General features: G+C 38.6%; 5 protein-coding genes across 5 annotated transcripts in view; all 5 read right to left on the minus strand.

The window, feature by feature from the left end:
• Positions 1–636: 636 nt before the first annotated feature.
• LSM04_000411 (LSM domain) lies at positions 637–933 on the minus strand (the record flags this gene model as incomplete). The annotated part of the gene is made up of 1 exon (XM_067331946.1): positions 637–933. One exon carries the CDS (start codon positions 931–933, stop codon positions 637–639), a length of 297 nt encoding a protein of 98 aa, XP_067194144.1.
• A 1,353-nt stretch (positions 934–2,286) lies between these two features.
• Positions 2,287–4,821, minus strand: LSM04_005533 (Major facilitator superfamily; the record flags this gene model as incomplete). Its single annotated transcript, XM_067331948.1, has 1 exon — positions 2,287–4,821. One exon carries the CDS (start codon positions 4,819–4,821, stop codon positions 2,287–2,289), a length of 2,535 nt encoding a protein of 844 aa, XP_067194192.1.
• A 787-nt stretch (positions 4,822–5,608) lies between these two features.
• On the minus strand, positions 5,609–7,444 carry LSM04_008572 (uncharacterized protein; the record flags this gene model as incomplete). The annotated part of the gene is made up of 1 exon (XM_067331949.1): positions 5,609–7,444. The coding sequence occupies one exon, from the start codon at positions 7,442–7,444 to the stop codon at positions 5,609–5,611; it is 1,836 nt and encodes a 611-aa protein (XP_067194225.1).
• A 1,632-nt stretch (positions 7,445–9,076) lies between these two features.
• Positions 9,077–12,319, minus strand: LSM04_003589 (Kelch repeat type 1; the record flags this gene model as incomplete). The annotated part of the gene is made up of 1 exon (XM_067331950.1): positions 9,077–12,319. One exon carries the CDS (start codon positions 12,317–12,319, stop codon positions 9,077–9,079), a length of 3,243 nt encoding a protein of 1,080 aa, XP_067194175.1.
• Positions 12,320–12,950: 631 nt separating this feature from the next.
• Positions 12,951–13,283, minus strand: part of LSM04_001598 (uncharacterized protein) — a gene marked incomplete at both ends in the record, with an annotated part of 1,920 nt that continues 1,587 nt past the window's right edge. Inside the window, one exon of the mRNA XM_067331951.1 lies at positions 12,951–13,283. This exon is cut by the window's right edge and continues 8 nt beyond it. Coding sequence (XP_067194155.1) covers positions 12,951–13,283 — 333 coding nt within the window.

Below are 13,283 nucleotides of genomic sequence, written 5' to 3' on the forward strand. Positions count from 1 at the left end.
ATATATATGAACGTGTATATTTGTATTTGAACTTCCTTTCCACTTTTTTCTCTCTCTTATCTTTTTATTATATCTAGTTCAATATATATATTTTTTGCGGGGTTCGCCGAAGCCTTGTAAAGAAAACGAACAAATACACAGATAAGTGTGCATGATTATTCAAAGGGAAATAGGAAGAAAGAGCGAAAAATTAAAAAAAAAGAGAGGAGAAATTACATCTCAGTGAATAATACATCTGTATAGTATATATATATATATATATATATAAAGTGTTTATTTGCCCCCCTATAGGATGGCACACACATACACAAACAAAATAAAGAAACACTGACAGACACGCACATACACATATATACACAGAAAGCAGTGAAAAAGAGAGAGACTGAGTGAGACATTTCTAATATATATATATTGTATATATATGTGTATTGTATATAGATATTGTATAAGAAAGAGAAAAATAATCCATGGATACAAAAAGTCATCACATACACCCCCTCCTTCTCCTTCTTCTCTCTCTCTCATATATATATATATATATATATATATATATGCGTATTGTTTAACTTTCTCCCATTTTGCATTTTCCTCTTCTTCTTCCTGCCTATCGTCCATCATCAATCATCCTTCTTTTTTTTAACTCACCGTTTTCCCACGAGCGGCGGTGGCCTTCTTCAACACCTCCTCCGTATTTAATGCCTCTGGGAGTATCACATAACGAATACTGCTTCCCCGCACCATATACGTATCCGCCATAACGGGATTTGCCCCCCGCGCTGTGATCTTCGCATGCCGCAGATGTGTATTCATATTCGGCTCCACAAACACAACTTCACCCGAAACAACAGAGGCGTTCATTAATTCAACTTCCACCGCCGTGCCCCGCAACTGTTGCAGGAATCCCACCAGTGTGTTTCCCTCAGCAGACGGCATATTTACGCAAATGAAATAACAGTCGTGATGGGAAATGTTGTAGAACAATGTATATATATATACCTATAGTGATAGTAGAAAAATAAGAAAAAAGATAAAGTAGAGAATTAGACCTTTTTCTCTCCCTATTTCTCTTTATTTTTCCTTGTTACCTTTCAATTACCTTCTCTGTTATTCTGTCTCTGCGCGCTTGTCTTCTTCGCTCTGTATTGCTAGCTTTATGTGAGTGGATTTTCTTTGTGTTATTTTTTTTTTCGGTTTTAATTCAATCTCTCCAGGAAGCAACTGTATAAACTCAGTTATCTTCACCTTACTTTTTTTCTTCTTCTCTTTAAATACTTCGCCGTTACTTTTCCCCTCGTTACGTTGTTATTCGTTCTTCCCCTCTGTGGCGGTAATTACAATAAAAATATAAGAAGAAATTAGAAACAAGAAAAAAAGCAGAAATATATACATATGTATATTGTATCAAACTTTCGAAAAGGAATAAAGAAGAATAAAACAACAGCAACAGCAAAAAAAATAAGAACAACAATAATAATAGTAGTGATAAGAGTGATAATAATAAACGGTCATGAGTAAGGTATAGCGAAGAAGAAAGTGATACGCAAGAAGAAGAACGCATACATATACAGTACTTATGTGCATATTTCCCAATACCTTTTGTGTTTTCTTTCCTTTTCCTTTTCTTCTTCCTCTCTGCCACGATACTCTTTCAATGTACGAGCATTTTATCCGCATTGACCTATACACATAAAGTAGGGATTAACCCCTTTCTCTTCTTTACCCGAAGCCTCTTTAGAAAACAAAATAAAAGAACAATTTGGGGGAATGAAATGAGAGAAAAGCATCATGAATAGAGAAAAATAGAAAACTATCCGATAATATATATATATATATATATATATAAAGAAAAAAAAAAGAATACAGAAACCCAGTAACAAATTCTGCAGATGAATAATGGTTCAACTCCCTCTTTATTTATATACCTCGTATATATTGGTACGCAGATATGCATATTTGTTTTTTGGCAGATTCTTTTTTTTTTGTTTTCTCTCTGATATTGTGACACTAATTCTCGTAGCGAAAACAACCTCCACTACCGTTATCATTTGTACATATGGGATCGAAAGGCAATACACATCATCATGCATTTTTTAAAAACTCTAGAATGTGTATGACTCGTACTATTACTATTATTATTAATTTTTCTTTTCTTATGTATGTATGTATGCCGTTCGTCCATTTTTTTTTCGTCTTTATTTCTTTCTTTCGTTCTTTCTACTTGTTTTCCTTATTCATTTTTCCCTTCATTTCAACTCATAATACTTCAGACCACAGTAGAACTAATCCCTACTCCCGTCCTTTTTCTTCCTTTTTCTCTTCTTTTTCTTTTTCTTCTAATTCTCTTTCCTCTTCTTCTCTTTCCTCCCCCAACTCCACCGTATCGCTGAGAAGCGACTGCCGGGCGTGCAGACTACTCTGCCGAGATGAGGAGTTTCTGTGCAGGGAACTATTTAACCACGATCGCAGCATATCAAGGCCAAAGTTGTGTTGATTGGGAAAGGACATCATTTGGGCCGCATCAGCTTCAAGTTCCAGGCGGTAATTCGCCTCATCTGCTTCAGCATCGGAACAGCAGAGGCTATAACTATCGCTCACACTACTCGCCACACCGCTACTACGGCTCATGTGATGCGTATGACTATTGTAATCGGTATTATTACGGCGGTTGTCTGTGATATTACTTCGATTGCCGCTAGTGTGCTGATCTGCCATTGTAGACATCTCAGAAGCGGAATACCGCCGTGGTGCGTTAGACGGCACTGATAGTGGTTGCGATGGAAGTGTGGCAGGTGTTTCTATTGGCGAGGGTGGAGTCGTATTAGTGTTTTCCACCACTACGACATAAGGAGCAGAACGCTTGGCAGCTGTTATTGTGTGAGTTGTGTCACTAGCAGGCATTGTTATGGACGCTTTCCGTGATTCCATCGTTACAACAGTACGAGTCGTATTAGTAGTAGAACTATTAGTATTAGTATTAGTTGTTGGAGGATAATCAGGTGATGGTGATGATTTCCGTGATCCCACATGTACATGTGAACGTAGTGCCCCTGTTGTTGTTGCCATAATACCAACAGTATTCGTATTCGTATTAGTAGTAGATTCAATACCACAACCACCACCAACTGCATTCTGTACTGTATGATGATGCGTACTATAATTATAGTTATTATTATTATTGTGGTTGCAGGAGCTACTACTGATATCAAACAACGCCATATCATCATCCGGCAGTACTTTTCGTGGTGATTCCGCCTTCATACTTCCTATTCCATTCATTTCCACTAATACAGTCCCTACATCAAATTCCAGTGATTGTTGTTGATATTGTTCTTCTTGTTGTCGCCGTAGTCGTGCACATGGTAACACCGATGCGGTTGTCGCCTCTAACAACTCTGGCATACTATACGCCTTTCGCAGTAACACTACCATTGGAATAAGACCCACCACACTAAATGAAAGAACGGTGTAAACACCATACTTTAAATCCCCTGTTAAGTCCGCCACCACACCACACACCATTGGACCACTAAAATTGCCTAAAAGATTATACATCATTTGCGAAAATGCCGCCCCAACAGGTCGAAGCTGTTCAGGCACAGATGCCACTACCGTTCCGCTACCCGGGGGAATAATAGCCCCACCACAGAAGAGAACAATAGATATAACCAATAGAAATACTCTGGTACTTGTTACAAAGATACACATAACGCTAAAAAAAGCAGCAGCAACTCCCCAAATACATGTAAAGGTTGTTACACGTCGTAAATTACATTGATATCCACCTAGACGATCAAGAAGTATACCTCCAGTGATAACACCAAGTACAGGTGCTGTTACTACTGCCCCACCAAAGCCTACCATAATAGTTTTCATAGATGCTTTAAACGGTTCATCGCGAAGGTACTGTGTTACAAAGTTTTGAAGTCCTGTTACTACGAAATAAAGAGAACACATAGCAAGCATACTACACATATACTCTGTACTACGGAAAAGTGGAAGGCAGGTTCGCCACATGTGGGAAATATTACTATGCAGTATATTAAAAATACGTTCTGCCGCACGACGATGGGGTAATGTTGACATAATGGTTTGTGGTGTTACGGTATCAGATCTATTGTTACAATTAACTGTAATACGTCTATCAATTGAACGGGAGTCTACACGAATAAGGTATGCTACAGCAGGTATGGTTATAATACACTTTATATAAAAAGCCCATTCCCAATTTACATTCGTATAGGAAGGCAAAAAAGCACCAATACAGTATCCAAGCATAATACCAAGTGGAACTCCTGCGTTATGTGAGGCCATCCACATTGATTGACGATCACGTGGGGCAAAAGTATCTACCCATACAGGTGTATATACAATCACAAATGATAATGTAATACCAATAAGAAACCGACACAGCAGTGCAATTCTATACTCTGTCAGTGTCGCAAAGAAAAACGTGAATAAGGTGTGTAGAATAAGGGACCACACCAGCACTACTTTTGCACTGTATCTTGAAAAAAGATTCCCCGACAATGGACAACCGAGAATATTGCCTAGAAAAACACTTGAGCTAAGTGTTCCCTGATGTACAGTACTTAAACCCCACTCTTCAGCAATACCATTTTCCGCACCAAGCGCCGCACTAAAGGCACCAGAGTCAAAAGAACCAATAGTCTTGAGAACTGTAAATAAGATTAAATTGCGGGTTAGTAACTGAACATTAACGGGAAAATTAGCGTCAAGTGGGTCATGTTGACTGCCATCAACATCTGTTATAGTTGGAGGGGAATCAACCTTATCTGACACATCACGTACCTTTGTTACCATAAGAAGAAGCGCAGAAGCAAACACCACTCTCTTTCTTTTCTTTTTTTCTTTTTGTTTTTTTTTTGAAGTATCTATACTTGCAAGTATGCCAATATATCTATATATAGATATAGAGGTTTCCGCGTCTCTTTCTAGTGAAATGGAGAGTAGATGAATGATAATATGGGTGATGCTCCACTAATGAGTTACTGTTTCAAAATATCACAATGAATCAAAGAATATATATATATATATATATATGTATATATATATATTATATGTGTAGATATATCTACATGTATATATGTATGTATATGCAATAATTATCTATCGCTCTTTTATTTACACAGAAAAACGCACCAGGACAACGAGAAGTCTCACTTACCTCGATATGAATAGGGTCAACGAAAAAAAAAAATATATATATATCTTGCTACTGCTTCCACCCTTTTTCTTGTACTAATAGTAGTGGTCTCAGGTGTGTTTGTCTTGCTACTTCCTAGAAAAAAGAAAAGGTTGTAACAATAAGAACAAATAAAGAAAAAAGAATGAGAAATGAAAAACAAAGGAACAAATAAAAATAAAATCCTCTTCCTTTGATAATCAAAACAAGGGCTACATGCAGAATGTATCATTTGCAACACAATACGTATAAAGAAAAACGTATATATATATATATATATATATATATATATATATATATATATATATATAGCGAAATAAGTAAACCAAAAGAATCACACTGTGAATGACGATAGTGTTTTCCTTTTCTCTTTTATTACTATCATTTATTATTATTGCTATTATTTTAACTGCTGCGCCACTTATGTTCACGTGGGAGTCGTGTGTGTGGTGTGGGATCCACCGGCCTCTCACCGGGATCTGCCGCCTCTCGCTGGGCTCCAAGTCTGTAGAACTTTGGTCCTTTAAAGACTGGACCACCCTTCTTTTTCTCATATCGCCAGTCAATATCACCCGTTTCCTTATCACGCACGTGAAAGGCACCATCCATAAAGTAATCGGTACTTCCATCCGCGTCCAAGTCATGTACGGTATTATTTCCGAGTCCCCATTGAAAGTTTAACGCCACCGCGTTACCCTTTTGTAGAATTTGACGATCTGTAGCATTACCAGCAGCCATTTCACCAGCCCCTTGTTTCGTATACTTACGACCTAGTACAAGATTCATTGGGAATGTACGTGCATACGTGGGATCATATGTACGAGCGGCATCAAGACGAGCTTGATGCACTGTATGGAATGGATCCTCATAAGTGTCAGCATTAATGGCTTTCCATAATTCCTCTTTCTGTGCGTGTGGTGTGAGACGTCCAGTGGTTTTATTACTATTGCTTAGTGCAGAGTTTGCTTCAGAGGATGAAATTGTAGGAGAACCTTCTGTATGTCGCTTATCCCAAAGAGATACTTCTGGTCCCTCCGCTACATCATCATCATAAAAGCCAAAAGCATTTACAGCACGTCCTGTAGAACCACTCTCTCGTTGTTTTTGTTGCTGTTGAAGCAGTAAATCTCTTCCTTCTCGCTCTTCTACATCATGTTTAAATTTCGCAATCATATCTAACAATTGTGTTTTACGCTGCAATACTTCCTCCCGTTCCTTTACTTCATATTCCGCCTGTCGACGTGCGTTTGCCTCAATTTGACGTTCTTTTAATGCTGCTCGCACTTCTGCACTTGTCATTCCACTTGCCCGTAACTCTGCGGCTTCCTGCAGTAATGCCCGTCGTTGTTCCTTTTCTACTCGTGCCCGTTCCTCCTGCATCGCTTTATGTGCTTCCACCATTTTTTCTCGTTCTTCTTCTAATTGCATTGCCGCCTTAAACCGCACCTGTGCCTGATGTATACGTTCCACATGACTACGTTGCAGTTCCGTTCGCCGGGATTCCTCTAATCGTGTGTTTTGATCTAATAGTTGTTTATACACCTCCGCGGCATCATCGAGTTTAGCGGCGTAGGCGTCATCCTTCGCTGCCTGTAATTCCGCCCAGTGTTGTTGGCCCGCCACCCCGTACTTCTCCTTCACCGCCCGCTCAATCTCTAACATACTCGGCCGCAGTTGATGATATCGATTCACTTCCGCCTCACTCACATTTGGCATCTCTGCGTGATCGGTGGTACTCTGCAGTACACGACGAGCGGCGGGACCGGCAAATCGCATTTCCCGCTTTGTGTCATACACCCAACGCATGTAATCACTCGGCTCGCCACGCAGTGCGGCGGAAATTTCACGCGCGGCTGTTTCTTGTCGTGCGGTATCACCACTGCGGTAGTCCGCATCAATTTGCGTCCACACATCCCGCAGCCATTCTAAACGTTCTTCTACGGCCGTTTGCATTTCACGTAATGTGGCGGCGGTGAATTTTGCCCCGGTGGATTTAAGTTGTCGTTTAATGGCGTTTTGTACTTCCGCCTTTTGCAGTTTTGCCGCCTCCGCATATCCCCGTTCCACGCGTTGATCAAACGCCTCATACCGTTCTTTCCGCCGCTTCTCACTAACGTAGGCATCAAAGGCATCATCCTCGCCCGCCTGCCAGCCATTCATGGTGGCGAATTGTTCCGCCAGACGCAGACGGCCGGTATTTATACCGCCTGTAAGCCGCCATAAACGTGATGGACACTGCATTAGGATTAATTGTATAGGAATATATTTTTTCTTTGTTTTTTTTCCGTTTTTTTTTTTTGCGCTCTTTCCTTGAAGAGGAAAGAACTGTAGTACTCCACGATAACTCTCACACTCGCACAAGGAGAGAGGGAGAGAGAAAGATAGAAACCCTCCTTTTTGAGTCTTATCTTTGGAGTCTCCTTCTGCTTATAGTGAAGAATATAAAGAAAAGATATACATAGAGAGGGAATTAAGTGTAGTGATACAGTAACAGAGAAAGGCAAGTAAGAAGAAAAAAAACACGAAATAAACAAACAAACAACAACAAAAAGAAGTAAAACACCGACTTGGATCGTTTTTCTACTTGAAAGACATTTCCCGTTTTGCATTCATTCACTCAATATCTTGCTGGGTATGAAAAGAAAAGCAAAAAGAGGCAAACACACACAGATAAAAAAAAAAAAAAACGCACGATAAACAAATATACACTGATGGTATTACCCCTAAAACAGAAAATCAATGGGAAAAGTGCATATCTTCTTCGTTTTTCTCTAACCAAAAACCCCTACTCTATCTTTTCTGATTTTCTTTTACTTGTCCCCGTAAAAAAGAAAACGTATCGAATGAAGAAAACAACAACAAGAACAACAAAAAAACAAAACAAAAAAATCAGCTGCATAAAGATACACAGGGTATGAGAGAAAACTATAGTACTTTTCCCCTCACCCCACAGCAGCACTTTGGATTTCTCTTCTACTTTTTATTTTTCTTTTTTTTTTTAAAGTATGCCTTTTTGTGAACACTATTGCCTCTACAATATGACCTCATGTGTCTCATGAATATACGAATATTATTCATATACAATCTTGTGGTCATATATATACTTACATACAGAGGGGAAAAAAACAGCGAAAACAATATGGTCATACCACAATACTGGAGATAATAATAATAATAAATAATAATAATAATAATAATAATAATAATAATAATAATAATAATAATAATAATAATAATAATAATAATAATAATAATAATAATAATAATAATAATAATAATAATAATAATAATAATAATAATAATAATAATAATAATAATAATAATAATAATGGTAATTGTAATTGCAAGGAAACAAAAAACAAGAGGTAAAGTAGTTAAAAGGAACCAAATAAGTACAACAGGAAAAGAAAAACAAAACACAAACAGAAAGAAAAAACATGATGGAGGTTACAAGTAATGATGTAACGCCAATACAGAATAAAGTACTGTAGGGAAAGAAAAGGTAAAAAAAAAAAAAAACGCAAAAACGAAACGAAACATAAAGACGTAACTAAACGAAACACACAGACAAAAGAGCAATAATAGTAAAAAAGAAAAGATAAAATTGTACGTGCAGACCAACCCCATAAAAATGAAACAAGTAAATACAATTAACTAGATAAATAGAAAAAAGATCCCATTTACCCTATTGTAATATAGTTTCCTCCTTTTCAAGAAAAAAAAAGGGAAAAGGAAGAAGAAAAAAAAAACAAGAAAACATCATCTTATTAATAATAATATCCCTCTGTGTGCGAGTGAATATATATATATATATATATATATATATATACATAGTCTCCCTCTCCCTCTCTTTCTTTCTTTCTTTTCCTTCTTTTATCGTGCAGGCGCAGAAGCATACCAACGTGCCTGATACACCGCCGCCGGCCTTACCTCATTCGTTGACTGCGGTGGTGCAATCCAAGTGGTGGCTCCCAATTCTTGCGCCACGGCATCAATTTCATGTGCCTCCTTCTCTGATAAGGCGCGGTAGGCCGCGGAGTGCCGCACCTCTGCGTAGCCGAGTACCGCTGTGAGGAGGGCCGTCTCCTGCAGGAGTGGGGCCTGATATTTTCCCGCCAATGCGTAGAATTCCCCTGCGGTATCGTAGTTTACCTCCTCACGGGCCAACACAGACTCGCAGTAAGCCTGCAGTGAGGGGACATCTAATAGGTGGGCGCCGAGCATTGTGGCGAACACCGCCTCACGGGGGACGGTGAGTTGTTGGGTGTAGAAATAACGTAATAACGGCTGTACTGCCAGGTATGGTACAGAGACAGGACCTATAAGAATATCACGTCTTGTTTGGGTATTATTATTATTATTATTATTATTATTATTACCAGTTGTACTACTGATACTGCCTCGTCCTCCACTCTTTAGCTTTGCTGCCACAGGACCAACTTGAAAGGATGACTTCTCACCACTTAACAGTGGGCGTAGTAAATCATTAAAGAAGGAGTTTGAAGCCATTAGAATGAATGGATGAAGTGCATGCACAGATTGTTGTTTTGTATGAGGGTCTACAAAAAGAACAGTGGATGTAGCTCCATTACTCGTCTCTAAGAGAGAGAGAAGATCCCCTTGTAATTGTTTCATACTAGACTCTTGTGCATGTTTTAACTTTTTACGATTTCGAGAAATAAGTGCATCAGATATATCCAATAAAGGAATAAGGCTATAGAGTTCTGCCGCACGTCGAAGGCCTTCAATCACATTTATTTCATCCTTTATAGTTACTTCATCACCCATTTCATCATCATCCTGTTCCCAAGGAACACGATGACGAATATCACCCCAGTAAATATAATCTAATAAATACTGGAGTTGTTCAGATGAAAGTGGAAGTGAAAGTCCTTGAACTCGTGAATTTCCTTCCGTACAATATGCAATAGCATGCGTGTGATACCCAACTTCACCACCATTACCACCACCACCATTATTATTATTATTATTATTATTATTATTATTATTATTACCAATATGACCATCATTTGTTAAAGTTACAATGGATTCATCCTTTATGTGCATTTCCTCTAATGCCACCCTGGTATCTTTCTCTCTTCCACTCACAGTTCGAACTTGCTGTGTACGACATCGTGTTAAATCCTCCCACAACTTGGGTGCTCGTTGCTGCAGTAGTGCACGATGTACACCAAAGGAACGAATGCTTTGAACATCAATCGTATTTTCCCCATCAAAACTGCGTGGAAGAATATAAACATCATAAGCGGCACCCGAGCCCCCTTCACGTAAACGACGCATAATTGAACGAAGCGCATCTGCATTTGCTGCTGTAGTGGCACGTGAATCTATTTCAAAATATCCATCCGCAGCGAGAAAACGTACCATTGTGTTTGTAGCCGGTTCACTACCACAAACACCACCAAACACATGTACAAAACCACCGCTAAATGCGGCACCAAATGCTTTTTTGCTAGGAGACACAATAGCTACATTTCCCATAGCCACAGGAATCCAACATGGTGTAACATCACTTTCTAATGGTAGTACAGCCACGAAATTATGATATTTTAGTGCAATACGACCACTATGAGCACTTGCACTACATCCTCCCACCACCATAAGAGCTTCTCCACATGCGAAGAGATGATGTCGTTCACGTGGGAAAGCATCTGCACTAGTGCCATCATGTAACTGTATCCATTTCTGTTCTTTAAGGTCTAACATCCATGTATCACTTAATGTTACACCGGTATCACTTACGCCACCGTTAATGTACATCTTATCACCAAGAACACAGGCGGCATGATAATATCGATTAGATGGACGTTCTGGTACTGTTTTTATTTGATTTGTTCCTATTTCACCTTCTCCTACTTCTGCTGATTCGGTTGATTGTGTCCTTTTTTTTGCCTTTTCAGGTGTTTTCTTTTCTTCACCCGATACCGTACTTTTTCCGATATGAATTCGCCTTCTCCATTTATGACTGTTTAGTGAAAATACATAAACTTCACAAGATGCCACTGTAACAATTGGGGCACTACGGGCCTCACTTTGATCCCGTTTTGATGTTTTTCCACCAAAAATATACAAGCGATCATCTCTAAAAATCATAGAATGACCGAAACGTGGTGTAGGTTCATTCTTATTTGCAATAGAACTACTATTATACTCCCATAAACACTTCCATTCTTGCTTGTACGTATCATAGCAATAGAGATCACCGAGAATACGTGCTCCACGGTGGGTTGAACCTCCACTGACATACAACCATCGTCCTTCACGAGAACAGGCAGCGTGATTTGTACGGGCTGTTGGTAAAACTGCATTATCCACAAAAACAGGATCCCAGGAAACATGATGGGCATCATACTCAAAGAGAGAATTTATTTCTCCCTCTTCTATATCCATTCCACCAAATAATAACAATTTGTGTCCTTGCATAGGCGTCATTGTATGTCCCCAGCGAGCACGAGGCGTAATACCGGCAGGATTCATATATCGAGCGCACATAATGGGTAAAAAGTTGGCCTCTCTGTAATCCTCACTCTTTTCATCGGAAGCCTTTGATGCCCTTCTTCCCTGAACTTGCACTTCTCCTTCTTGTTCTTGTTGATCTTCCTGCTGCGATTCCAGTGATACTTTATTTACAGTTCCCAATATCTCTCGTGCTTCCTCTAGTGGTGGACGCTGCTGGGAAGAAGCACTGGATCCACCAATCACTTTTGCTCGAAACAGTGTATGACCGCGTTGGGTGGATTCCTTAGTGAGATTGCCCATGTTTGTGCCAATAGGCCTTAATGGTGGTAAACGTTTACCAAGAGGGACAACCGCACGACGACTTTCATTATTATTGTTATTAGTAGTATTAGTGTCTGCGTATGTGGAGAAGAGTGATCTACCTGTACGCTTTGTAAAGCGGGAAACCAACAAATCTACATTTCCGGAACCACGTCTTCGTTGTGAAAATGGACGATTATCCTCTCCGTTATTATTATTGATAGTATTAATACTATTGTTGTTATTATTGCCGCTGTCATGGGTGGAGAAACCACCAACACTTTCCAACTCCCGCAGCAATGCCTCAATTTCACTGGTTTCAACTATGCCAGACATTTTCTTGTACAGGTACAAATATATCTTTCTTTTTCCTTTATTTTTTCTGTTCTTTTCTTCTTTCTTTCCTTACTAAGGTTTCTGTTTTTTTTTGTTTAAATCTTTTGTGTTTCTGGATTGCTGATCAATATATGGGTAATTTAATTTACCCTCAAGGGTAGTTCTTAACCTTTTTTTCATTTTTCGAGAGGTTTCGTAAAAATAACAAAGAAAGAAAGAAAAAGAAAAAGAAAAAAGGAAATAATATGAAGAAGAAATAATCAATAATAACAACAACTAATATTGTAGCATGCTCTCAAGTAATATAATTATGACTTCCATTTTTCTTCTCGTTTCTTTTCCTTAAATTCGTGCATTCATCCATCCTCTCTTTACGCAGTCCATTTTCTTTTTATTATTCTTGTTATTCCTATTTATACCTTATTCTTTTTCTTCATTGTACATATGAATTTACAATATTTTCTCTGTTGCAGTGAACAACAACAAAAAAACGCAATATCCAAGTGGTAATAGTAATACTAATAATATTGTGCATTTTATAGATAACAAAATAATATAAAATGGGATCCCTGTGTTTTCTTCTTGAATTCCTTTCCAATATTTTGTTTTCTTCACCATAATAAGAGAAGAATTAACAACAAGAAGAAGAGCAACAACAACAACAACTGCAGTTAATGAAAAGATCTTTATGTAGTGCTTGCGCAGCCTTTTCCACACTTTCTTCTGATTCATACTCCACCACCACACGTGGACCCACTGTTGTAATATTCCGCACCACACCAAATTTTGAAAAATCTTTCCATATTTCCTTTTCCATCTTATTATCATCAGTTTTATTTATATCGGGGTTTCCCTTAAGTGTGGCTATAATAACACATTTGGGGGGTTTTACAATTCCACTCCTCACTGAAGGGGTACTGTTTGTACTATTCTTCCCATCCATCATAGTAACACCGACTGGTGC

This window comes from Trypanosoma melophagium (genome assembly GCF_022059095.1).
Source record: "Trypanosoma melophagium isolate St. Kilda chromosome Unknown ctg13segment0, whole genome shotgun sequence".
In the NCBI taxonomy this organism is placed as follows: domain Eukaryota; phylum Euglenozoa; class Kinetoplastea; order Trypanosomatida; family Trypanosomatidae; genus Trypanosoma; species Trypanosoma melophagium.